Below are 27,433 nucleotides of genomic sequence, written 5' to 3'. Positions count from 1 at the left end.
TGTTTTTCAAGTCACCCCGAATTCTTGCTAACCAATTCCCCTATTACTGTAATTTCCTGTTAATAATTCTTTGTTCAAGTCTTTGTGTAGTTTCTGTCTCCTGACTGGTCTGAAGGGTCTCTTACTACTGATTGTGATTCATCCATTGTGAAAAGGAAGTCAACATTTCATTTGTAAAATAAAGATAGAAATCTTACTTCCTGGGGGTGCAGGGACTTTACAGGATATTAAAAGCTATTCAAGTAAGTCTATATCAACTCCAAATGTCTTATTTTACAGGTTATATCCTACCTGAGATCTTAAATACTTATCCTGTGATGGTTTTCCTATCTGTAAAATAAGGCAAGAATGGGGCTGGGACTAGAACTTAGGTCCCATCATTTCCAACCCAAAGCTTTCTCACTGCATTGCACTGAGTCTGTTAACAGGACCCAGAAATGGACACTCTCATCAAAGAACAAGGTTAAGGACTTTGATGGAATATTAAAATCTAAGTGTTTAGAAATTAAAACAAAACAAAAACAAAAACAGACAGTCCTAACGGAAGTCAACTCTGAATATTTATTGGAAGGACTGATGCTGACGCTCCAGCACTGGTCATCCGGCCATCTGATGAGGAGAGCCGACTCACTGGAAAAGACCCTGATGCTGGCAAAGAGTGAAGGCAAGAGGACAAGGGGACCACAGAGGACGAGATGGTTGGATGGCATATCACTGACTCAGTGGACATGAGCAAACTCTGGGAGATGGTGAAGGACGGGCAAGCCTGGCGTGCTGCAGCGCATGGGGCTGTAAAGCGTCGGACACAACTGAAGCACTAAACAGCAACAAGTGCTTAGAAATTAAAAAAAAAAATCACATCTTTCGAAGACACATATTAAAACCACAATTCCCAAAGGAGTCTGTGGTACATTATTCTACAAAATAGAAATTTAGTGTCCACTTGTTATTAGCAAATTTATATTTACCAATATAAATTTCTCATTGGTAAATTTATATTTCAGCAAAAACAATGCTAAAAATTAAAAGGGATCCATTTTCCATTGCTCATCCTTTACATACACTCGTTCTTTACCTTCTGTACCGTTAATCCAGATTTACGTATCCAGAACTATAGCTTTTGGGAAACAAACTTAAGAATTTTTAAGCACTGTTTTGAAGCAAAGATTACTATTAACAAGGACTAAAACTATTACTGTTGTCTAAAGAGCAGCAAGAAGGAAGATGTGGGGCTTAGGAATTCTATTTTTTCTCTTTCAGAGTCAAAGGCAAGGGCCACGAGCCCAAATCAGATCACATAAATGACAGTACCGGATTTACAGAGTCAAAAAAGTTCCCAACTTGGAGCTCTTACACTGTATCATCTCAGAGAAAAACCTCTAAATAGACATATTAATTAGGAATAACAATCCACATATTATGCAGGAAAAAAAACTAAATAATTCCACTAACTAATAATAATTCCAGGAACAGTTTGAAACTGGTTTCTAGATTTGCAACAAGTGTACTCACATTATTAGTGTCTTGCTTTGCCAAGGTTGGTTAATCTTAATTTTAGAGGGTATTTTGTAAGTCAGCCTATTTGAGAATCAAAACAAAAGGCTGTGGTTACACTGAAGTATTTATTAAGCCTCTCAAACCAGGCAGAAGAGTAACCCTGTCTGTTTTATTGACTGATTTCTATCAAGCACTAGAATTTAATGGACTGCAATCACAGTGTATTACAGCGAAAACTGGTAGCTCAGGTTTCCTGTCTCTCGATGGTTGGCTCAAAGTGGTCTAGCTGGCAATCAGCTCAGGGGTGAAGCCTGCCCACACCCATCCCCACTCACCTTTTTCTTCTTGGATGCCATCTCCCATCATGTAGTCAGTACAGGTGCTTGGACATAAGTAGAGCGCCTGCCGAAGCTCCAGGTTAAGAAACCACACTTGGAGAAAAGTGTTGACGTAACAAGTGGCTCCAAGGTTAGTGAGGCCCACAAACGAGTTCTATGGATACGAAAAGCATACAGTCATAAAATCAACTTTCTCCTGAAATAAAAAAATTACGCCAAATGCTTTTAAAATTTCATCTAAAATGTGTTGAACTGTCTCAATCCTATAAGCCTCTCTCGGGAAAGGTTAAGGGACAGCGGTCTTGAAAGCCCACGTGGGCTGACTACAGGAGTGGCGAAAGACTCAGGACAGCAGCACCGCCCGCCACCAGCCTCCAGCCACCTAGACCTGTAACTCGGGAGCCGTGAGCTCCAGGAAACATCAGTGTGAAGACGCGTTACACAATTTCTTCCTAAGAGGTCAGAAGGACAGAAGTGAAACTTTCAGATAAATTACTTTGTATCCTACAGATCTGAGAGATTTGGGGGCGGCAGGTGGTAAGAGCAAGTTTGTTGTTTAGTCGCTGAGTTGTATCCGACTCTTGTGACCCCATGGACTGCAGCCTGCCAGGCTCCTCTGTCCATGGGATTTTTCCAGGGAAGAATACTGGAGTGAATTGCCATTTCTTTCTCCAGGGAATCCTCCCAACCCAGCGATCAAACCATGTCTTTGGCACTGCAGGCGGATTCTTTACTGAGCCACCTGGGAAGCCTCTAGAAGAAGGTAGTTACAACTTTTTTCAAAGATAAGGCTGAGAATTCTGAAACTTACAAAGAATCATTCTTTTTAAGAGAGAAAATACCTATACGGGTGACTGTATTGTAAACGCCAGGCTTTATGATTAATATTAATGTATATTACAAAAAAAGTAGAACTAGCCGTTGTATAACATGTAAAAATATAAGCCCAAGGAGGCCAAATCACATCACTATGGGAGCTTGTTCTCTGGACTTACCGCCTCCTTTAAAGAGACTAAAAAGAGCTCTGCTCTAAGTAAAACATGCTACATTAAAGCGAACACAGAATCAGCACTGAGCTAAAACTATTCTTAAAAGTTCACTGTATTACCTATAGCTACCTGCACATCATTAAGAACTGCTCCAATTCAAGTGATTCCGAGTCTGAAATTCCACTACTGATCTTGAAGCTGCACAGGCTACCTGAAATCAGTAATGGCTTTTGACCACAGGCGCCGCAAACAAAGCACACAGGAATACCATATGGAAATCTCTTACAAAGTGCTGGCTTACCTTTTTTCTCCTCTCACAGTTGGGGTCATCAATGTTATGAAAACTATTTTCATCTATTTCTCCTAACCAAATGTGTTCACCAATCCCAACCAAGCAATTTGGATTTCCTTTGCAGTTTCGTCTATGAAAAAAAAATTGTATAATTAAAAATACCACAGTTTCATGATAAGACACATGCAAATTAAAACTATATAATTTGAAAAAGAAAAACTATAATGATACTATTTTTAAAAAAATTCTATTTCTCATCTATTAGATTAACAAAACGGAAAAAGCATAGTATCACATCTGGTTTGTGACGCTCTGGGGAAAGAGAATCCATTCACTCTGATGAGAATGCAAACTGGCAGGACTCTTACAGAGGGGAATTTCACAGCTGCTAACAAAGCGCTGCACACACCCCTACTCACCGTCCTGTCCATTTCATTTCCAAGAATTCACCTGAAGACGCATCTCCAGCAGTGCAGAAACACGTGCACTAGCTTATCCATCACAACACTGCTTTTAAACGACCAAATACAGGCAATGCGGCACCCCCGCAGTGGAGGGCGGCGCAACCACGAGAGCAAGACCACGTGGCGGTCTCCAGGAAACGAGGCAGAGGGCCTCCAGGTACCGAGCAAGTGAAGCGCGTTTGCAAAAGAGTTACCTACAGCGCGCTGCTCTGTAGTGTAAGAAAGATGGGGAACTAAAACATGTATGCATCTGCTCACTGGAACACAAAAGAAAACACACATGTACACATACGCATAACAATCACTCTGCTGTACAGCAATAATCGACACATTTGATATCAACTGTGGCTCAATTTAAAAAAATAACAGTAAATCAGAGACTAGTGAAAGCGGTCACCTAAAGAGCATGAGAGGAATTAAGACGGAAAAAAAAAAGAGGTGTGTGATCCTTTCCTGAACATACTGTTCCATACATTGCTGAATTCTGGGGGCCATGTGAATGTTATACACAAATCAGGAAGGCTGGAAGGAACTCTAAGATTAGCACCAACAGTAACATATTTTAGTTGAGTAACACACACTGAAAGGAAGAAGATGGGGCACTACCCAAGTAACTTGAACTCAAGTCATCAGCAAGTTCATTTAGCAGTGTCAGGATCAAGATACAGGGAAGAAAACAATGAACAACCCTTTTCAAAGATACACAGCTTAACAAATCTGAAACTTTCTATGCATTCTGCAGTTGAACACATAAGTAAATATATATTGAGGATGAAGGGAACCAAGTTTCGGAGAGGAAAGTTACAAATGAGAGGAAGAGTAAAATGAACCCTACAGTGTTTATTAGGAATAATAGGTTTAAATCTAAATCCATATGGGTCCTAACACGTATGAACAGGTAGATTAGTGCTACGAGAAAAAATACAAGACAGCAGTGATTTGAATTCAGATAAATTATATATTCATATTTTTAAAGTATTTTTTATTTGTCGGAAATTTGGATTTAATTGGGCAGCCTAAACTAGACAGCCTTTTTGTCAGCCGAGGACCTAAGAGCAATCACATGAACACAGCCAGCAACCAGATCTTAACTTCTAAATATTCCCCAATGGAAGAACCCAGGGCTCCTGGGAGAAAGAGTCAATTTGAAGGCTGGGCAGGGAAAGTACAAGATATACATGGACATATTGCAGTGCCCCCTAAGTAAGGATGTACTCAAAGAGTGAGGGGGACATGTTAAAAGGAAGAGCTTGGATGGGGCTCCCAGTGCCCAAATCTGGAACAACTTGAGCAACAAAATGACTGGCTTACAATCTGCTCTGTAATACAGGAATTCACTGCATCTCGCTGCAGATGGTGACTGCAATCATGAAAATTAAAAGACGCTTGCTCCTTGGAAGAAAATCTATGACCAGCCTAGACAGCATATTAAAAAGCAGAGACATTACTTTGCCAACAAAAATCCATCTAGTCAAAGCTATGGTTTTTCCAGTAGTCATGTATGGATGTGAGAGTTGGACTATAAAGAAAGCTGAGTGCCGAAGAATTGACGCTTTTGACCTGTGGTTGGAGAAGACTCTTGAGAGTCCCTTGGACTGCAAGGAGAGCCAACCAGTCCATCCTGAAGGAAATCGGTCCTGAATATTCACTGGAAGGACTGATGCTGAAGCTGAAACTGCAATACTTTGGCCACCAAGATGTGAAGAGCTGACTCACTGGAAAAGACCCTAATGCTGGGAAAGATTGAAGGCGGGAGGAGAAGGGGACGACAGGGGATGAAATGGTTGGATGGCATCACCGACTCAATGGACATGAGTTTGAGGAACCTCCGGGAGTTGGCAGTGGACAAGGAAGCCTGGCGTGCTGCAGACCATGGGGTCGCAAAGAGTCGGACACGACTGAGCGACTGAACTGAAACAAGCAGCACGGCAAGTGCCAAGTACAGACAGCTGGATGAAATCCCCCATAGCAGAAAATCTCTCCCAGTCAGTCTCCAGTGCCCCCAAGCCCCTTTTATCCCCATCAGCTGCAGGCTACAGGTATGCAGGCAGTTGTTGCTATTCAGTCATCCAGTCGTGTCCGACTCTTTCCAACCCCATGGGCTGCAGCACACCAGGTCTCTCTGTCCCTCACCATCTTCAGAAGTTTGCCCAAGTTCATGTCCATTTTATCAGTGATGCCATCCAGACATCTCATCCTCTGATGTCCCCTTTTCCTTCTGCCCTCAATCTTCCCCAGCATCACGGACTTTTCCAATGAGTCAGCTGTTCCCATCGGATGACCAAAACATTGGAGTTTCAGCTTCAGCATCAGCCCTTCCATCGAGTAGTTGATTTCCCAAGATGGACTGGTTTGATCTCCTTGCTCTTCAAGGGACTCTCTGGAGTCTTCTCCAGCACCACAGTTCAAAAGCATCAAATCTTTGGCGCTCCACCTTCTTTACGGTCCAGCTCTCACAACCGTACGTGACCACTGCCAAGACCATAACGTTGAGTATACAGATCTTTGTCAACAGAGTAGTATCTCTGCTTTTCCACACACTAAGTTTGTCACAGCTTTCCTGCCAAGAAGCAAACGTCTTCTGAGTTCATGGCTGCAGTCTCCCTCCACAGTGATTTCAGAGCCCAAGAAGAGGACATCTGTCACTACTCACACATTTCCCCCCTATTTGCCATGAAGTAACAAGGCCGGATGCCATGATCCTAGTTTTTTTAATGTTTAGTTTTACGCCGGCTCTTTCACACTCCTCCTTCACCCTCATCAAGAGGCTCTTTAGTTCTTCTTCACTTTCTGCCATAAGAGTGGTGTCATCCACATATCGGAAGTTGTTGATGTTTCTCCCACCTGTCTTGATTCCAGCTTGTAACTCATCCAGCCCAGCACTTCTCATGATGTGCTCAGCGTACAGATTAAACAAACAGGGTGACAGCAAACAGCCCTGTCATACTCCTTTTTCAACCCTGAACCAACCAGTTGTTCCATACAGGATTCTGTTTCTTCTTGACCTGCATGCATACAGATCTCTTAGGAGACGGGTACGTGGTCTGGTATTCCCATTTCTAACAGCTTTACACAGTTTATTATGATCCACATAGTCAAAGGCTTTGGCGTAGTCAATGAAACAGAGCTAGAGGCTTTTCTAAAATTCCCTAGCTTTCTCTGTGATCCAGTGAATGTTGGGAATTTGACCTCTGGCTCCTCTTCCTTTTCTAAAGCCAGCTTGGACATCTGGAAGTTCTTGGTTCACATAATGCTGAAGCCTAGCATGCAACATTTTAAGCGTGATCTTACTAGCGTGGGAGATGGATGCAACTGTCCGATGGTTAGCACATCCCCTTCACGGATCACGGCCTTGTTGTGGTGCAGGGGCCCGTGTAACTCGATGAAGCTATGAGCCATGCCATGCAGGACCACCCAAGATGGACAGGTTAACAGTGGAGAGTTCCGACAAAACGTGATCCGCTGGAGGAGGGAATGGCAAACCACCCCAGTATACTTACCGTTGAGAACCTCACAAACTGTACAAAAGCACAAAAAGATATGCAGGCAGACGCCAGTTCAATCCCTGGGTTGGGAAGATCCTCGGAGAAGGAAATTGCAACCCACTCCAGTATTCTTGCCTGAAACATCCCATGGACAGAGGAGCATGCCGGGCTACTGTTCATGGGGTCGCAAGAGTTGGACATGACTAAACGTGTGCGCAGAAGCGGCGTGGGCGTCAAGTAGCATCTATCATCCTGTTTGTACCAACTGTCTTATAGCATAAAAACAGCCCACTCTTCTCTTTATCGGCATACAGGAGGCAGATTAAGGAGCCTGAGACACGCGTGTGACCTAGGCACACACGTTTACATGCTTGATGTGTACATACCCTAGCCAGTCGACTCAAAGTTTATAACTTACTAGGACCCTAGAAAGCATCTGGATTTGCTAATGCTGGCCTAAACAGCAAATTTTTCAAGGTCACAAGCATTTCTGATTTAACCTAGGTAGAGTAGCGCCACTCATCTTCTCTGAAACAGTACGTTCTTACAACTCTATAACTATGCCCAGTTATCCTTCTTCCGAGACATCCTTCACTTTGCCTACAGGGGAATCAGGGAAAAGAGAGTCACAGAAACAAAGCATGAAGAGCAGTCACTCTGGCGCCCCCCGGCTCTTTCCCTCTCCACCACCTCACGTACTCGCCTGTCAGCGGGCTTCGAGGCTGGGTTTTGTTCTGTGTGGTACATGCCTATCACTCTGTGTGCCTGGTGTCTGCAGCTTCCCCCACCTTCTTTTTTTTTCAATTTGGGGCTAACTGCTCCTCCATTCCTCTGGTTCCAGCAAGAGCTGCTGAGACGCAGCTCCCATCCAGAACCTAAAAACAACCTCGCAAAATATTTAAAAGAAGAACTGAGGGAAGGGAAAAAAACAAAACAATCCCTCTTCAGTGGCAGGCCTTATGGGATGCGTGGGACTTTGGAAGCTCAGTTGTCCCAACATTAAGAAGGAAATCAACATGCTAATTTGCATGAGAAATAGGTGAAAGAGGTTCCCAAATCCCTCCTTAGCTCTTTAGCCCAAGCGTTTCCCTGCCCTTTACTGCTGTTCTGTCTCTAAGTCATGTCAGACTCTTTGCGACCCCATGGACAGCAGCAAGTCAGGCTTCCCTGTCCTTCACCACCTCCTAGAGTTTGCTCAAAGTCACAAACATTGAGTCAGTGGTGCCATCCAACCATCTCATCCTCTGTCATCCCCTCATCCTCCTGCCTTCAGTCTCTCCCAGCATCAGGGTCTTTTCCAATGAGTCAGCTCTTCACATCAGGGGGCCAAAGTACTGGAGCTTCAGCTTCAGCATCAGCCCTTCCAATGAATACTCAGGGTTGATTTCCTTCAGGATTGACTGGTTTGATCTCCTTGCAGTCCAAGGGATTCTCAAGATGTCTCCTCCAGCTCCAGAGTTCAAAAACATCAGTTCTTCGGTGCTCAGCTTTCTCTATGGTCCACCTCTCACATCTATACATGACTACTGGAGAAACCATAGCTTTGACTAGACAGATTTTTGTCAGCAAAGTGATAGGTCTACTTTTTAATATGCTGTCTAGGTTTGTCATAGCTTTTTCTCCAAGGGCCGAGTGTCTTTAAATTTTATGGCTACAGTCACCGTCTGCAGTGATTTCGGAATCCAAGAAAATAAAGTCTGTCACTGTTTCCCTTTTTACCCCACCTATTTGCCATGACGTGATGGACCTGGATGCCATCATCTTAATTTTTCGAATGTTGAATTTTAAGCTAGCTGTTTCACTCTCCTCTTTCACTTTCATCATGAGGCTCTTTAGTTCTTCTTCACTTTCTGCCATAAGGATGGTGTATCTGAGGTTACTGATATTTCTCCCAGCAATCTTGATTCCAGCATGTGCTTCATCCAGCTCAGCATTTCTCATGACGTACTCTGCATATAAGTTAAATAAGCAGGGTGACAATACGCAACCTTGACATATTTCTTTCCCAATCTGGAACCAGTCTGTTGTTCCATGTCCAGTTCTAAGTGTTGCTTCTTGACCTGCATACAGATTTCTCAGGAGGCAGGTATGGTGGTCTGGTATTCCCATCCCCATCGCTTTTTAAAAGTTTCCCAGTTTGTTGTGATCCACACAAAGGCTTTAGCATAGTCAATGAAGCAGAAGTAGACGTCTTTCTTGCCTTTTCTATGATCCAGTAGACGTCAGCAATCTAAGCTCTGGTTCCTCTGCCTTTTCTAAATCCAGCTTGTGCATCTGGAAGTCCTCGGTTCACATACTGTTGAAGCCTGGCTTGGAGGATTTTGAGCGCCACCTTGCTAGCCTGTGAAAGGAGCACAATTGTACAGCAGTTCTTCGGCATTGCCTTTCTTTGGGATTGGAATGAAAGCTGACCTTTTCCAGTCCTGTGGCCACTGCTGAGTTTTCCAAATTTGCTGGCATACTGACTGCAGCATTTAACATCATCTTTAAGGACGTGAAATAACTCAGCTAGAATTCCATTACCTCTACCAGCTTTGTTCTGCCCTGGCGTTGATTTGTTTGTTCAAATCTTTCCTGAATTAAAACAAACACCTCCTTAGATTTAACTGAGGCACTTCCCTTACACGAGGTTAGTTTCAAGTTTCCGGCACCTGTATCTAAAAGCCCTAACAGATATAGACTAATAAATAAAGCTTTTTCTGTTATTAACTCCAAGGGCCAATGTTCATTTCAGCCTGACAGGCCCCCTAGTTCTTTTTTTAAAGTAAGCACATCATGCAGCTTGCAGGATCTTAGTTCCTCTACCAGGGATTGAACCTAGGGCCAAAGCAGCACAAATGAGTCCTAACCACTGGACCACCAGGGAATTCCCAAATCTCCAATTCTTAAAAAGAGCCTCCTCTAAGCTTTCCTATAAGACCAGTTAACAAACACAGGGGGAATCATCTCAGCTCTGGAAAAATGCAAACTTAAAACAGCCATGAAAAATGTTTTCACTTATAGAATTAGCAAAAAAAAAAAAAAAAAATTGGTGATGAATCAGGGTAAACTGAGAGTCACTGTCCATCGTGGTTAAACATGACCCTTTTGGGAAAAGATGAGAAAATATCTCAAAATGTTAAATGACACCAACATTTTGTTTCAATACTTTTAGGCACATGTCCACAGAATGTCTGACACTGTGGCAATGAAACAAAATGAAGGCTTCTCACAGCTACTTTCTTCCTGGGGCTACAGATACAAGAACACCAAGTGCTTGCAGGAGCAGGCAGGGGGCAGGTTCCCCAAATGATTGGTCTGATACCCTCAGCAACTGGGACATCACCTGCTGTGGTTCTCGCCAATAAACACTTTGGCAGCAACGTAAATGATGGACTGAAGCTGAACAGAGAAACAACGATTTTCCTGGTGAGAGATGAAGTCCTAAACCTATTTGGTGGCAATGCAAGCAAGGGAAGAAAGCTGAATTCAAGCACAGCAATGCAATGAAATCAATAGGACTTGGGAACAGACTAGATGGTGCAGGCAAGAAGGAAAAGGAGACATCTGTAGTGATGTCCAAAACTGTAAAAAAAGGAAACAATTTCTCACAAGTCAAACTGTTCGTGAGGGATAGTTAGGGAGTTTGGGACAGACATGTACAGACTGCGAGAGTCATAATTGGTAACCAAGGATATACTGTTCAGCACAGGGAACTGTCCTCAATGTTCTGTGGCAAGCCTAGATGGCAGGGGAGTTTGGAGGAGAATGGACATGTTGCATACATATGGTTGAATGTACACATGTATATGTATCCCTTTGCTGTCTACCTGAAACTATCACAATATTTTTAATCAGCTATATCCCAATACAAAATAAAAAGTATAAAAAAATTAGTAAAGTTGAGTTATATAATTTGAAAAACCAACTGTAAAGTGGTAACAAACAAACAAAGTAGGCTAAGAACCTAGGGGTACGAACAGTTTAAGCCCCTTCTACACTCACTGCAGGTTAAGAATGGCAGTTTGGGTTGTTTCCACAGGTCTCCAACAATCTGTCATTTAGAAGTACCTCTTCCAGCAGAGTGGACAGAAATCAGTAGTCAGTGAACACCCAGTCGCTGTGCAGTTCAGAGAAAATCCTTCATCTGGATGGGAGTGGAAGGCGGAGATCTTGCTCTCTGTGTAACCACTTAAAGAGTTATTATCGCTGTTTTTCTCCCTCAACACCTTTTAGTTTCTTGGCTCTTTGGCTTCGTTTCACACCCAGCCCAGGGAGAAATCAATGAAGAAAGGCAACAAGCCAACTCTCCTGCTTCTGGGGAAGACCCCTGACCACACCAAAGCTTTGCCTAACACAGCGCCAGATTCTGGAAAGTGATTTGTGTGCGTGTACACACACACACACATGCAGAGAACAGGTTAGACAAATATTACTGAAATGGTTCCAATAATAACCACTGACTGAATTGTCCCTGAAAATTTCAAATCGTCTCTAACTGTGAATGTCTCCACTCTTACCAGAATGGTGGTTGCTTAGGATTAGTGAGGTCCAGGAACTCCCTTCCAAACTAGTCCTCTCTAACCAAGCACATTCTTGTCCCTCTTTCATTTTATTTCATAATCACGAAACAGTCTCTCGTCAGATGTCAACAAGGAAGGAGGAATTCAGAAGCCTCCCCATCTTTTGACAGGTGGGCGAGGGGAGAGGCTACAGCAAGTCACTGCCTAACTTCAAGCCCTTTCCAGAACTCTGGTGGCTGACTCAACATTCCCTAGTTCCTCGCGTCCTATGTGCTAGTCGAAAGAAGACAAAACCAACCCCCTGCCATGATTCTGCTCACAGAAAAAAGTCCCCATTTCCTCATTTATAAAACAAGGGGGATGGGATTAGGTGAACACTAAAATTGTCTAATCTTTTTAATTTGGATCCCCATAGAAGGCCACATTTATAAAAACACTTAAGTACATGAGACAGTAAGACTATTCTGCCCTTTCTGCCTCTAGCCAGAAGAGCAGATGATGAAAACAAGGGTAGACGTGGTGCTGGGTAAGAGGCAGTGGTTGTGATCAGTCTGGGTGATCTGTGCTCAGAGTGCTGCTGCGGGGACCGTTTCAAGTTGCTATCAATCAATGTTACCAGCATCAGATATGTCACAGTGCACTGAGTGAAAGGCAGCAATGCCACTCTGCAGCCAAACCCTATCATCTTCTAAAAGAAACCAGACTCTACAGGTTCACACATTCTGTCAAGTTGATATGCTTGGATAAGAATTACAGCACCTGCTGCTGCTGCTAAGTCGCTTCAGTCGTGTCCGACCAGCCCAGGATATACCAAAATAAAAGACAAAGTCCCAGGCAGCAAAGAAGCGCTCACAACTCACGATGCGACAGCGAGATAAAAGGACAGCTTCAGAGAAGTTAAGCGCTGCGCTGGCATTAAGCACAGGACGCTCAGCAGGAACCTCACAGGAGGGGGCTGCTGCCAAGCTGGGAGTCTCCAAGGGCACACAGGAGCCCCCTACATGTGAGAGGAGAGCCTATGGAGAGAGGCTGGAGAGGCAAAACCAACGGAGGCTCACAAGGAAGTCTCCCTGCAGACGCAGCTCATCACAGCTGGAGGCTTTGGGGACAGGGGGCTGGGAAAGCCCACGCGGCTGCAGAGAAGTTGGGGCTGGATCAGATCACAGAAGCCCTCAAACACTATGTGTGGCAAGAGCTCGGACTTTATTCTGGAAGCAACAAGGAGCCAATACACAATTTTACGAAGAAAAAGAACTGGCCTGGAACTTTAGAAAGATCCTCTAAACGGATACATGTATATGTATGGCTAAGTCCCTTCACAGCTCAACTGAAACTATCAGAGCATTGTATGTCCCAAAATAAAAAGCTTAACAGGAAAAAGGAAAGAAAAAGACCAAGGCATTACCAGCCATTTGACAAAAAAATAAAGGTTCTCTAGTTACGCTTCTCAAGCAAGGTGGCTTTAGAAACCTGAAGATCTCACAAGGTTTGCTTTTCAGAACACTGCCATTCTCACCAAGCTCCTCCTATTTTTACTAAGTTTTAAGCTTCTAATTTTTTTTTAAACGGGAAATTTTCAAAGTCTAAATCTTGGCTCTTGGCGGGGAGCGGCAGCGAAGCAGAGAAGCAACACAGACGCTGTAGCTGAGAGATGGGAAACGAAGACCTGACGCGCAAGGTAGCGGCTGACGCGAGGCTCAGGCAACAGCACTCGGTACTGACTGTTTTTGTGGAGGGGAGGGGTGAGGGCAGGGACAGGGTTGGATACACGTGGCTTCATTTCAAATGTTTATTAAAGGCAGGATGGGAACCACTAGCAATGGCTGCTTTCAGAATATTCACACCTGGAAATTCATTAAGTCTACACTCACCTGACAGCCTGATTTTATTTGAAATTCTGAATTCTAACCAAAAGGACACAAGAGGAAGCAAACACACAGCCCAGAGGACAGACGAGGCATCAGGATCCTAGCGAAGCCTCGTTCGTACACGCAGCCACTGTCCTGAAGCACGTTTCCCAGCCCTGCAGTTGCTCTTTTTCATGAGAAAGAGTCCCAGGGTTAGATCATTTAACACCAAAAAGGCTTCTCTTATCCTTCATCTAAATGTTTACAATTTTTCAAGGCTTGGTGTTGGCTTTCCAGGTGGTGCTAGTGGTCAAGAACCCACCGGCCAATGCAGGAGACGTAAGAGATACAGGTTCAATCCCTGGGTCGGGAAGAGTCCCTGGAGAAGGGCATGGCAACCCACTCCAGAATTCTTGCCTGGGGATCCCACGGACAGAGGAGCCTGGTGGGCCACAATCCATAGGGATGCAAAGAGTCAGAAAAGATTGCGCACACACGGGAGGCAAGTTAAAAAAAATCCCCAAAGCAAAGTAAGTCCTGTGCTAGGAAAGAAAACAAAAAGAGAACACAGCTCAGTGCCCAAGCAGCCTTTCAAAGGTCACCACAGGGCACCCCACCAGACCCCTAAGGAGAGTCCCTGCTCCTTCCACCAGAAGGATTTCAAACAGAAAAAAAAAAAAAAAAAATCTACTCACTCCTGCTTGGGTTTTTTAAAAAAAGCATTTTATGACACACTGCTCAAACTCAGCCATGGAGTGAACATGGCGCGTCTTTATCTTCCTGGATTATAAATTGTCCAAAAACAATTAGAAGATTTTTTTTATTATTATTAAATCAAGCAGACAAATTATGGAACAGAACACAAATCCAAAACAAAACAACTCCTAAAAAGATAAGGAAGGATTAAGTCCTACAAGATACTGAATCAGGAAGACCCCCAAACTAAAACAATGTAATAAAATAAAAAGTTCAGAAACACAGTAACTTAGCATGCAACAAAGGTATCCACATCAGTGGAGTCAAGACATAATCTTTAATAAACAGGGATAGGGCAACCAGGCAGCTTACCTGCAAAAAGATACAATCGGATTCATTTCACAGTATCACTTCAGTACAAATTCCAAGCGGATCAAAGATTTAAACATTAATTAAAACCACAATAACATTTTTTTAAAAATCAGCAAATTTCTTTTAAGCACTGGTATGAAAAAGGATTGAGTCGATGACTCAACGTTTAGAAGTCACAAAATATCCACTCATTTAACCTCATAGAAACTTTTCCAACGGCAAACCAATCCATGAGTCAAAAGACAGTGGCATAGGCACTTCTCTGGAGGTCCAGCAGTTAAGACTCTGTGCTTCCACTGCAGGAGGCATGGGTTCAATCCCTGGTAAGGGAAGTTCCACATGCCACAAGGCACAGCCACAAGAGGAAAAAAAAAAAGACAATGATACAATTAAAAAAATTTTTACAACTCATGTCAAAGAAATAATCTCTTAATACATAAAGAACTCCTACTGGACTTCCCTGGTGATCAGTGGATAAGAATCCTCCTGCCAATGCACGGGACATGGGTTTGATCCCTGATCCAGGAAGATTCCACAGGACAAGGAGCAACTAATCCCGAGAGCTGCAGCTGCTGAGCCTGTGCCCTCTTGAGTCTCTGCTCGGCAGCAAGAGAAGCCGCTGCCAGCTGAAGCCTGCACACCCCCAACTAGAGAGCAGCCCTCACTTGCCGCAACAAGAGAAAGTCCGCGCACAGCCCACTGAGAAGACTCAGTGCAGGAAAGAATAGTTAAAAAATATAAGTATTTTAAAAAAGAATTCCTACAAACTGATGAGGACTAATAACCCAAAATAAAAATGGGCAAAGGACACAAGAAGCTGTTGAAAGAGGCATACAAATGGCCCCTAAGCAAGAAAAAGTTGTCATATAAGGAATGCAAAACACAGCTAGACAGACACCTTGAGTGGTAACCTATAGTGAAGTTTGCCAAGTAACCTTCTTCTAGATACTTTCTGGATTGGCAGAACCAATGAAATAAGTTCTGGCCAAAGAGTTGTGAACAGAAACACTGAATGTAGGGACTTCCCTGGCATTCCAGCGGTTAAGAATCCATCTTGCAATGCAGGGGGCTCTGGTTTGATCCCTGGCCAAGGAACTAAGATCCCTCATGTGTGTGTATGAAATAGCACAATGGAATTCTGCAAATGACTAAGAATGAAGATCCTGCTGCTACTCACCATGTGAATGAATCTCAGTGCTGAGCAAAAGAGGCCAGACACAGAGCAAATACAATGTAAAATTAACTGCATACGAAGTTTAAAACAAGGCAGATAATCTGTGGTGTTCAAAGTAAGGGGAGTGTGTTGTCTTTTTTTTTTTTTTAAGTTTTCTATTTATTTTAATTGTGGCCATGCTGGGTCTTCCTTTCTGTGCAGGCTTTTCTATAGCTGTGGTATCAGGGCTTCTCACCGCAGCACGTGGGATCTTCCTGGACCAGGACTCAGACCTGTGTCCCCTGCACTGGTGAGCGGATTCTTAAGCACTGGTGAGCGGATTCTTAAGCACTGGACCACCGATACTGCCTGCAGCGCAAGCGCAGCATCTTAACCACCGAGCCCCCAGAGAAGCCCCTGTGTGATAATTCACCCAGTGTAAATCTCGTGACTTTGTGCACTTTTCTGTACATAAAATATAAATTTCAGTTGAATGAGAACCACTAGAATAAATTTGAGCAGTTTTTAAAGCTGAGCCCGTCGGGCTGCCACGTGGGCCCTCTAGTTCCCCAGTCAGAGGTGGAACCTGGGCCCCCTGCATGGGGAGCTCAGTCTTAAAACACTCGACCACTGGGCAAGTCCTTCACGGAGAAATTTAAGAAGGATCCTGCCTTATCAGATATTTAAAAAGTACTGGCAAGTAACTGGAACTGTTATCCTAGTACAGGGATATTGAGTAGAATCAGTGGAAGGGAATAGAGCCAGGAAACAGACCCAAATATGTATAGTAATTTTTCATATAATAGAAGTGGCCTTTTAGTCTTCCCTGGTAGTCCACCAGTTAAGACTCAGTGCTTCCACTGAAGGTACATGAGTTCTATCCCTAGCTGGGGAACCAAGATCCCACATGCCCTGTGGCAGGACCACTAAGTAAATAAATAAAGACAGCCTCTCAACTAGTGGTGGTGAAGATTAGATTATTCAATAAATGGTTTAAGAAAACTGAGTGCCCATTTAGTAAAAAGCAAAAATAAAGATGGATCCGTACCTCATTCTCTGAATCAAAAGGGAAAAAATCCACAAAGTGTTAAAAAAAAAAAAAAAAAACAACCGGGTCCTCTGGTGGTTAAGAGTCCGCCTTGCTGTGCAGGAGACATGAGTTTGATCCCAGTTCGGGAAGTAAGATCCCATGTGCAGCGGAGCAACTAAGCCACACGCCACAGCTACTGCATCAAGCACTCTGGAGATCCCAAGCCACAACCACAGAGTCCATCAGCTACAACAGAAAGGTCCTCAGGACACAAGGCTTTAAGACCCTGAGAGCCATAACTAAGATCCGAGGCACCTTTTTTTAATTGGAAGGACTTGCCTGGTGGTCCAGTGGCTAAGAATCCATCTGTTAATGCCGGAGGCAGGGGCTCGACCCCTGGCCCAGGAAGATCCCACATGCCATGGGGCAACTAAACCCTCGTGCCACAATTACTTAAGCCTGCAAGCCCTAGAGCTCCACAAGAAGCCACGGCGATGAGAAGCCCCGCACTGCAAAAAGACAGCAGCCCCTGCTAACCGCCAGCTACAGAAAAGGCCACACAGCAACAGAGACCCGTACAGCAAAGATACATTAAGAAAATTTAAAGCAATTTCTAGTTGTGGCATTAGCCATAACTGGGGGGAAAAAACAACCAACTGATCCAGGACTCTAAAGGACATTGCTGAGGTCCATCTTCAAATGGAGGATGAGGAAATTAAAAGCTTTAGAAGAGGTTCTAGAGACCTGCAGTGGCAACTAGAGAAAACCCTGAGAGCAACAGAGACCCAGCAGAGCCAAAAATAAATTCATCAATTAAAATTCTTAGAAAACGAAAGAACTGGTTAAATTATAACACATCTGTCTCTACACAGTGAAATGGCACACTGCTATTAAAAACAATGAGATCTATAGGGACCAATATATGCAGAAAAAGAACCCATCAAATAAAAACAACTTGCAAAGGTATATCATGCAACACCTGTCTCCTTCTTTGAGAGTAACATTATTATGTTGTTTATATCTTATCTCTAAAATAAATGGCAAATGAAGAAACTTTAACCTTGGTTGGTTCTACTTCAGAGCCACCCTAGACCACAGATGCCAGAAAAAAAAATTTTTTTTGAATAAAGAATGACTACTCTGCATGGCATATAATATTTGTTGAATTTAACAGATACACAGAAAGAAAATGAAAAAATTCAAATAACAGCTGAGCCTGAGATTAAGGAGAGGTTTCTTCCTTTCATTCAAAGCTTGGTTAGACTAAGCAATCCCGCAAGCGTTAGTGTACAACAGCAGAAAGACACATAATGAACAAAACCCCACAAAGACACAGGTTTCATAGAACACAGAACACTTACTAACCAGTAACATGCATGGCATTGGAAATTTTTAAAATTGTGTTGAGTAATGAGAGTCCATCATGCAATGAGAAGGAAACTGACATGCTGCAGGGCCCTCTTGGGCTCCTGGGGACAAGGTCTTTCTGTGCCCCCCATTTCTTTGATTCCAGGAAACAGCCTTCCTTCAGTCTCCTTGACCTTCCCTGTTCTGAAGGGCAGACTGGAGCAGTCGTTAATTAGGGAAGGGCGGGGCTGTGAGAGAAACAGTCAAGAGCAGCCTTGGGGCAAGGTCCTGTTTTCCCGTCAATGGATACACACAACAATACCTTTGAGCTATCTTGCAGAGCCCCAAAGCCCCTCCAGGTGGGAGAAGCTAACAATTAACTTTGGTATACTACCCACAAGGCTTTCCAGGTGGCGGAGTGGTAAACAATTCACCTGCCAACTCTGGAGAGAGATGAGAGGATTTCATCCTTGGGTGGGAAAGATCCCCTTGGAGTAGGAAATGACAACCCACTCCAGTATCCTTGCCTGGAAAATTCCATCGACAGAGGAGCCTGGTGGGGTCGCAGAGTCAGACACAACTCTGACATGCATGCTGCCACAAGCATGCAGATCCCAGATCAGCTGGACCTGAAGGTGACTCTTCCTTATCTCACCACTAACCCCTCAGAAGACTGTCCACAAGGTGAGCACGCCCTTTTTGAATAATTACGATAAAACTTCTCACTATCTTCCCCATGAACTAGACTATAAAGACTTGACTATATGAATTAACTATGTGAGAGTCAGACTATAAAGAAAGTTGAGCGCCAAAGAATTGATGCTTTCGAACTGTGGTGTTGGAGAAGACTTTTGAGAGTCCCTCGGACTGCAAGGAGATGCAACCAGTCTATCCTAAAGGAAATCAGTCCTGAATATTCACTGGAAGAAGCTGAAACTCCCAATACTTTGACCACCTGACTCGAAGAACTGACTCACTGGAAAAGACCCTGATGCTGGAAAAGATTGAAGGCAGAAGGGGACGGCAGAGGATGAGATCCTCAAGACACAATGCTTTAAGAGAGAGCCACAACTAAGATCCGGCATCACCGATTCGATGAACCTGAGTTTGAGCAAGCTCTGGGAGTTGGTGATGGACAGGGAAGCCTGGCGTCCTGCAGTCCGTGGGGTCGCAAAGAGTCGGACATGACTGAGTGACTGAACTGAACTGATCTTCCCCAAGCTGGGACACGAGGTTCTGAGGGCATTAGCTCGCTGTGGCCCCCTTTGCCTGGCAAAGTAATAAAGCTATTCTTTTCTACTTCACCCAAAACGGCCTCCGAAATTCAAATTGGCACAGGTATACAAAGAGCTGAGCTTTTAGCAACAAAACAACTGATCATCTTGGGTCAATCACTGATAAAGCTGTATGGGATCGTGGGGTGTCATTATACCGTCTCTCTCTTTTTCCCCCCACATCACATGGCATAGGGATCTCAGTTCTCTGACCAGGGATTGAATCCACACCCTATGCAGTGCAAAAATGGAGTCTTAACCACTGGAACAGCAGGGAAATCCTACTTCAGTGTATTAAATTTTGCCATAATTAAGATTTTTTTTTTAATAAAAAAAAATCTGTTCCCTGACCTCTTCTGAGGATCAGGGACTGGTTAGCAAGGCAAAAGTGGTCACGTGAGAGAGAAAGTGCACCAACAGAGAAAAGGTATCACTGGCACATCAAAGAGGAAAGGCTCAACAGAAACTTAGGCATCAGATCCAACAGTCCTTATTAAGGGGTTTAGACTAGAGCCAGGGGCAGTCACTTAAGCGTTTCTTAAACTGGCCTAACAAGGGATTCCCTGGCGGTCGGTGGTTCAGACTCAGTGCTTTCAATGCAGGGACCCAGGCTCCATCCCTGATTGGGGAACTAAGATCCCATTAGCCATGAGACACAGTTAAATCAGTGGCATAACAATGACTTTCCTGAATGCATTACATCTCTGAAATGTTTTGGTTTCTCTGATGAAAACAAAACATAAATACACTCCTATATACAACTAGAAGTGTAAGTTCAGATTTTAAAAATTCAAATCAAGATCTTAACTGTCACAAAAAGAAATTAACATGACACCGTATCCCACCTATCAGATGAAAAAGTATGACTAACATATTGTGTTGATTATGGAAACATGACATTCTTACACACTGGTAGTAGGAATGTAAAGTGAAACCATCACTCTAGCGGGAAATCTAGCAAAAATGGGTCAAAATGAAAACTGCATATCCCTCACCGAACAATTTTACTGCAAGGAACTTGAAAGTGAAAGTGTTAGTCACTCAGTCGTGTCTGACTCTGCGACCCCATGGACTGTAGCCCACCAGGCTCCTCTGTCCATGGGATTCTCCAGGCAAGATTACTGGAGTGGGTTGCCATTTCCTACTCCAAGGGATCTTCCTGATCCAGGGAACGAACCCAGGTTTCCTCCACTGCAGGCAGATTCAGTCTGAGCCACCAAGGAAACCACGGGAAAGGGACTTGATTTGACTACAATCCTCACCGGTTTTTAAGAATTAAGACAAAATATTTGCAGAATTCTTTGTACCTAAGATTTAGTATAGATTGCTTTCATGCTGTGATTGTACTAAGCAGTTTCAGAAGGTAAACAGTCATGAGTCATCTTGTCTCTGTGGCTACACACTTCTTCAGCTCTGGCATCTCATTAAAAGTTTTTCTGTAAAGTATTTAAAAGATATTGATAATATCTTAATTATTTAATCTCATCTTAAGAGTCAGAAGAAATGCTTTAAAAGGGTAGGAGAAATCTTTCTGATATTTAAATAAAAACTGCTTGGACTTCAGATCAGGCCTGGTTTCAAAAGCACAAGTGACCAAAACAGAACATAAATAAAACTGTGTTGTTATTGTTGTTTAGGAGCTAAGTCGTGTCGGACTGTTTGTGACCCCATGGACTGTAGCCCACCAGGCTCCTCTGTCCATGGGATTCTCCAGACAAGAATACTGGAGTGGGTTGCCATTTCTTTCTCCAGCGGACCTTCCCGACCCAAGGACTAAACCCAACTCCTCCCTGGCAGGTGGATTCTTTAGCACTGAGCCATCAGAGAAGCCCCAGAATTAATGGTACATTAAAGTAAAAGCTTTTTTGTCGCAAAAGGTACTAACTAGAAAGGGAAATAGAGAACCTACAGAATGAAAAAGTATATGCAAAAACATGGGACTTATATTGAGAATATATGAAGAACTCTAACTCAAAAGTAAAGACGATCTAATTTTAAAACTGGGCAAGGGATGTGAAAAGACCTCTCCAAAGATCTACAAATGGTCGATAAGCACAAGGAAAGATGCTCAACCTTATCAGTCATCAGGAAAATGCAAATCAAAACCATAATGAGATACCAATTCACATCCACTAGGATGGCTATAAGGAAAAAAACAAACTGTGAGGATGAGGAGATATCGAAATCGTCATACATTATATGCAAACTACTGCAGCCGCTCTGGAAAACAGTTAGTTCCTCAAAACGTTAAACACAGTTATTAAATGACCCAGCAATTCCTCTCCCAGGTAAATACTCAAAGGAACAAAAAAACAGGTGTTCCTACAAAAACTTGCACACAAATATTCATACCAAAGCTATTCACAACAGCCAAAAAGTGGAAACCACCAAAATACCCATCAATTTACCTATGTTGTGAGGTGTTAGTTGCCTTGATTCTGGTAATCACTCCACAGTGGCTATCAAATTATCACGTTGTCCACTTTGGTTTTTAAATATTGATTTGGCTGCACCCGGTCTTAGTTGAGGCACATGGGATCTTTAGTTGGGGCATGTGGGATCTAGTTCCGCAACAGGGATCAAACCTGGGCTCCGTGCACTGGAGGCATGGAATCTTAGCCACTGGAGCACCAGGAAAGTCCCTCGTGTTGTACACTTTAAATATGTACAACAGTATTTGTCAATTATCCCTCATGAAGTTGTGGGAAATTCTTTTAGATCCATCAAGTGATGAACAGACAGAATGTGTTATATTCAACAACGGAATACTATTCAACCACAAAAAGGAATAAAGCACTGACATGGGTGTAACATGCATGACCTTTGAAAACATTATGCTAAGTGAACGCCAGACAAAAAAAGGCCACGTATTTTAAGTTTCCACTTAATATATAATATCCAGAATAAAGAAATCTATAGAGACAACAAGATGAGTGCTTGTCAGGGGATGGAGGAAGGGAAAATGGGATGTGGAGTTTCCTTTGAGGGTGATGGAAGAAGTCTGGAAGGAGACAATGGTGATGTTTGTACAGTATGTAAGGAAACTTAATGCAGTGGAATTGTATACTTTAAAAACGGTAAATTTCATTGTGCATTTTACACAACTTTTACAATTTTCTGAAATAAAATAGAAACCTGACAGACGCTACAACATGGGTGATTCTTGAAAACATTATGCTGTCCAGTTCAGATCAGCCGCTCAGTCGTGTCCGACTCTCTGTGACCCCATGAACTGCAGCAGGCCAGGCCTCCCTGTCCATCACCAACTCCTGGAGTTCACTCAGACTCACGGCGATCGACCCAGTGATGCCATCCAGCCATCTCATCCTCTGTCGTCCCCTTCTCCTCCTGCCCCCAATCCCTCCCAGCATCAGTCTTTTCCAATGAGTCAACTCTTCGCATGAGGTGGCCAAAGTACTGGAGTTTCAGCTTTAACATCAGTCCTTCCAATGAACACCCAGGACGGATCTCCTTTAGAATGGACTGGTTGGATCTCCTTGCAGTCCAAGGGACTCTCAAGAGTCTTCTCCAACACCACAGTTCAAAAGCATACTGAGAACCCCAACAGTATGCTGTCAAAGAAGTCACTAAAGTCGACACACTGTACGATTTCATTTACATGAAATGTTCAGAAAAGGCCAATTTAGAGGCAGAAAGTAGATCAGTGATTACTTGCATACTTGGGGTGGGGGAGGTGGTTTACAAGTGCCAAACTAATGGATACAGGGCTTTTTGGGGGTGAGGGGGTGAGGTCAGATTGAGTTGTGTTCTGAACAACTTTGTGAATATACAAACTAAAAACCACTGGATTGTACATTTTAAATGAGTGACGTTGTTTCAGGAAAAAAAAAAGCTTGGATATAAACCTTGCTACCGTTGCAGCTTAAAACTCACCTCTATGACATTTCCCTTATAGTGATCTCAGCCAATTTCTACTCCTTTCTTTCTATTAAAATCAAAACTATTATAGTGAAACAGTTTCTATTTTTTGGTTACTTTGGAAACTAGGTGGAGAAACTGACGGAAGCTTACCCATTACACAGGCTATGTCATTCCAGTACTGCCTGTTGCCCTCCTCGTGAGCCAGACGCCCAGAACTTGGAATTATTCGTTTGCCTTATGGAAGATCCCTAACTCGTTTCACTTCCCACACTAGACTTTAAAGCTTCAGATCTGAGACCTTGACTTCCATTCCTCCAGGGTCCTGCCTCGAAATATAACAACTCCAAAAAGTCTTTACTGAATACTTGCTAAAAGGCTACTGAGCATGCCCGCCTTGGCTAAGTCAATTCGACAACACTCCGGAACACACTATAGTTCCCGCGTTAAAACGTGGAAAAAACAGCTAAGGATTCGATCTAAAAGGAAAGGCAGAGAAGGTTCGAAGGCTAGGTAGAAGTGAAGGAGAACACCAATACAGCTCACACTGTGTACTTGGCAAAACGGTACTGGGTCAGAGACGACCCCTCCCCCCCCGGGGGGGCGGTTAAAAAAAAAAAAAAGCTAAAAAAAATACTAAATTTGAGAAAGAGGGGATGTCAGCTGGACATGAAGGGTACCGATGACGCAGGCTAACTATATACTTTTTCCTGAAGCCGCCCTACCCCAAAAATATGACCCAGCCTTCAGCGTCGACACTAACACAAGACAACGATGAAATGCACTTCCAAGTTCCCAGTTTTCCAAAACCAAACGCCGAGCCGCGGCCAGGATGGAACGACCACCAACGTCTGCGAAGCTCTCCAGTTCCTGCTTTCAGCCATCCCCACCGCCATCTTCGAGGTAAGAACTCAGAACCTTTTCTGAAGAGCTTCCAGCATCATCACCTCCGTGCACAGCCCTGCAAGGAGGCTTTCCCGGGTCGCCCAGAAGGCGGAGAGGAGGAAGCCCTCCACCCGGTTGTCTCCAAGCCGGAGAGAGGCACGCAATGGGCCGCCGTCTTCCTTCCCCACCCCAACCGGAGCCCCCACCCCCGCCCCCACCACTGCCCCACGGTCTGGTTTTCCAAGGTCCGGCGCGAGGAAGGGCGCGAGTCCCTTTGCGCGGGCCTCACCTGCACACGCCGCGGATGCAGGGCTCCAGCCAGATGCGGTAGGCGGTCTCGATGTGCTCCTGCGACACCTCCTCGGGCCGCACCGTCTCCGCCCAGCGCCAGGCCGCCTTTTCCAGCTGCAGCCGCGGTGCCATGGCCTTGGCCCAGGGAGTGCCTCCTGAGCCCGGCCACCGCTGCCGCCGCCGCCTCCACCGCCGCCCAAATGGATCCCGCCACCTGCCAGCAATGAGGACCAGGCGGTGCCTCAGCCAGCTGGCCAGTCAATCACCTGTGCGCGCCTCAGCCGCCGTGCCTGCCCGCCCGCGCCCGACCCGCACGACCAGCCGCAAAGCGCCGCCGCCGCCGCCGCCGACACCCGACGCCCGCAGCGTCCGCAGACGTTGAGGGTGTACTCCCCGCTGCGGCGTGCGCATGCGCGCGCTCCCAGCGGCCTTTGCGCCGCCCGCGCCTGTCTCTCGCCCTTCTAGCGCCCCTCTCTTTTTCTCCTGTCGGGCAGAGGAAGGGGAAGCGGCTACTCGAGGCTCTATCTGGCCACGTCCTCACCGGCGCCGCGGAGGAAGCGACGTCTCAACCACTCTCCAGAATAGCGTCCTGCACACCACTAGTCTCACAACCCGGCGCCTGGAGACTTGAAAGCTGCCTGTTTTTGCCCTCTGGTTCTTCTCCTTTAATCGTGACGGAGTTAGGCGAGAGGCCACTCAAGGCACACCATAAGTCCGCTGGATTATGGGGTGGGACTTGAAACTTGGGTCACCAAAGAAAACCAGGGTCAACTCTTCTGGAAGATTTAAAACTTGATCCTGGACCGCTTTCTGACTCCCCTTTCCCGAGCCCTCCTGACGTCATGGCACGTTCTGGCCTTCTCAGCGAGAACTGGACTACGTGTCCCGGCATACATTGCGTGCTGCCCTTGGGTGCGAGGCATGCTGGGATTCGTAGTCTTCGGAGGCATGGGTTTCCTGTGCCTTGGACTGTGCCGGAGTGCGCGCGAGGCCCTGAGGGGCGGGGTTTCTCTACCCTGGAAGGTCATCCTCGCAGGTGGCCAACCCTCCTCACTGTTGATATCTCCATATGCTGATTTCGCCTTTCTTTAGGAACATTCCTTTTTAAACCTTCCCTTTATTCCATCTCTGCCTCTGGGTATAAAGAGGAACCTTATCAGAGTGTTTTGCAAACTGTACAGAATACTGCCCGAGTAAGGATTTGGAGGACTTTACATTTGAGTAAGAGCCCTGGGGCAGGCTAACTGCTAATTTCTGACTCAATAGCTGGCCAGGTGGGTAACCTTGAACTAGATGCTTTTTTTTTTTTTTTTTTGCCACACTTTGCTGCCCCCTGGGATTTTGGTTTCCCCACCAAAGAGCCACCCTGTAGAGTGAGAGTGCTGAGTCCTAACCATTGGTGGTGGTGGTGGTTGTTCAGTAGCTCAGTCCTGTCGAACTCTTTGTGACCCCATGGACTGCAGCACTCCAGGCCTCCCTGTCCATCACCAGCTCCCAGAGTTTACTCAAACTCATGTCCATTCAGTCGGTGATGCCATTCAACCATCTCGTCTTCTGTCATCCCCTTCTCCTCCTGCCTTCATTTTTTACCAGCATCAGGGTCTTTCAAGTGGGTTGGCTCTTCCCATCAGGTGGCCAAAGTACTGGAGTTTAATTTCAGCATCAGTCCTTCCAATGAATATTCAGGACTGATTTCCTTTAGGATTGACTGGTTGGATCTCCTTGTAGTCCAAGGGACTCTCAAGAGTCTTTTCCAACACCACAGTTCAAAAACATCAATTCTTAAGCGCTCTCACTTCTTTACGGTCCAGCTGTGACATCTATACATGACTACTGGAAAAACCAGACTTTTGACTGTACGGACCTTTGTCAGCAAACTAATGTCTTTGCTTTTTAATATGCTGTCTAGGTTGATCACAGCTTTACTCCCACGGATCAAGCGTCTTTTAATTTCATGGCTGCAATTACCATCAGCAGTGATTTTGGAGCCCCCCCAAAATAAAGTCTGTCAGTTTCCATTGTATCCCCATCTATTTTTGCCATGAAGTGATGGGACCGGATGCCATGATCTTCATGTTTTGAATGTTGAGTTTTAAGCCAGCTTTTTCACTCTCCTCTTTCAGTTTCATCAAGAAAGTGCTTATGCTTTCTGCCATAAGGATGGTATCATCTGCATATCTGAGGTTAATGATATTTCTTCCAGCAATCTTGTGTCAGGAGAGTGTAATTTCCTTGGTTCTATCTTACTGAAACAAAGATTTGAAACAGCAGACCAGTGTTACAGCACGGTTACAGCTCAGAACAAAGGATAGTACCCTGTGGAGATATGAGGGTGGGCGGACCCCAAAAGAGAGGCCTCAACCCATCTTGGCTCCCTCTTTTTATACGTTTTTGTCTTCCTCACCTCCCCAACCCCACCCCCCAGCTTCTCCTATGCAAATTAGGGCTAGCCAGGAAGGGAGCATGTTTGTTTCACCTGCGGCTCTCACTCCCGTCCATGGGTATTTCCTCTGTTCCCTTTTTGTGGGCTTCTCCCGCTCTTTGTCTTTTAGCACTTTACCCTGTGCTTCATCCAGCCCAGCACGTCACGTGATGTTCTCTGCATGTTGTACTTCACGCTTACAGCAGAAATTGAGGAAGAACTAAAGAGCCTTTTGATGCAAGTGAAAGAGGAGAGTGAAAAAGTTGACTTAAAACTCAACATTCAGAAAACTTAAGATCATGGCATCTGGTCCCATCACTTCCTGGACAATAGACAGGGAAACGATGGAAACAGTGACAGACTTTATTTTGGGGGGCTCCAAAATCACTGCTGATGGTGACTGCAGCCATGAACTTAAAAGACACTTGGTCCTTAGAAGAAAACCTATGACCAACCTAGACAGCATATTAAAAAGCAGAGACATTAGTTTGCTGACAAAGGTCCATACAGTCAAAGGTCTGGTTTTTCCAGTAGTCATGTATAGATGTTACAGCTGGACCATAAAGAAGGGAGAGTGTGCCAAAGAATTGATGCTTTTGAACTGTGGTGCTGGAGAAGACTCTTCCTGGGACAGCAAGGAGATCCAACCAGTCAATCCTAAAGGAAATCA

At 44.6% G+C, this 27,433-nt stretch overlaps 1 protein-coding gene across 16 annotated transcripts in view; it reads right to left on the bottom strand.

Moving 5' to 3' along the window:
* The window catches only part of USP48 (ubiquitin specific peptidase 48), a 74,512-nt gene extending 49,846 nt beyond the window's left edge, over positions 1–24,666 (bottom strand). For all 16 annotated transcript variants that reach the window (XM_060411466.1, XM_027965548.2, XM_060411470.1 and 13 more), the window contains exons 1-3: positions 24,340–24,666; positions 3,126–3,246; positions 1,833–1,989 (exon numbers count right to left, since the gene is read on the bottom strand). In XM_060411466.1, coding sequence (XP_060267449.1) covers positions 1,833–1,989; positions 3,126–3,246; positions 24,340–24,473 — 412 coding nt within the window. In that variant the 5' untranslated portion in view covers positions 24,474–24,666. The remainder of the gene's footprint in view (positions 1–1,832; positions 1,990–3,125; positions 3,247–24,339) is intronic.
* Between the last annotated feature and the right edge of the window lie 2,767 nt (positions 24,667–27,433).

Source organism: Ovis aries, chromosome 2 (genome assembly GCF_016772045.2).
Source record: "Ovis aries strain OAR_USU_Benz2616 breed Rambouillet chromosome 2, ARS-UI_Ramb_v3.0, whole genome shotgun sequence".
NCBI lineage: Eukaryota > Metazoa > Chordata > Mammalia > Artiodactyla > Bovidae > Ovis > Ovis aries.
The sequence above is the reverse complement of the archived record's forward strand: the minus strand, read 5'-3'. Positions and strand labels throughout refer to the sequence as shown.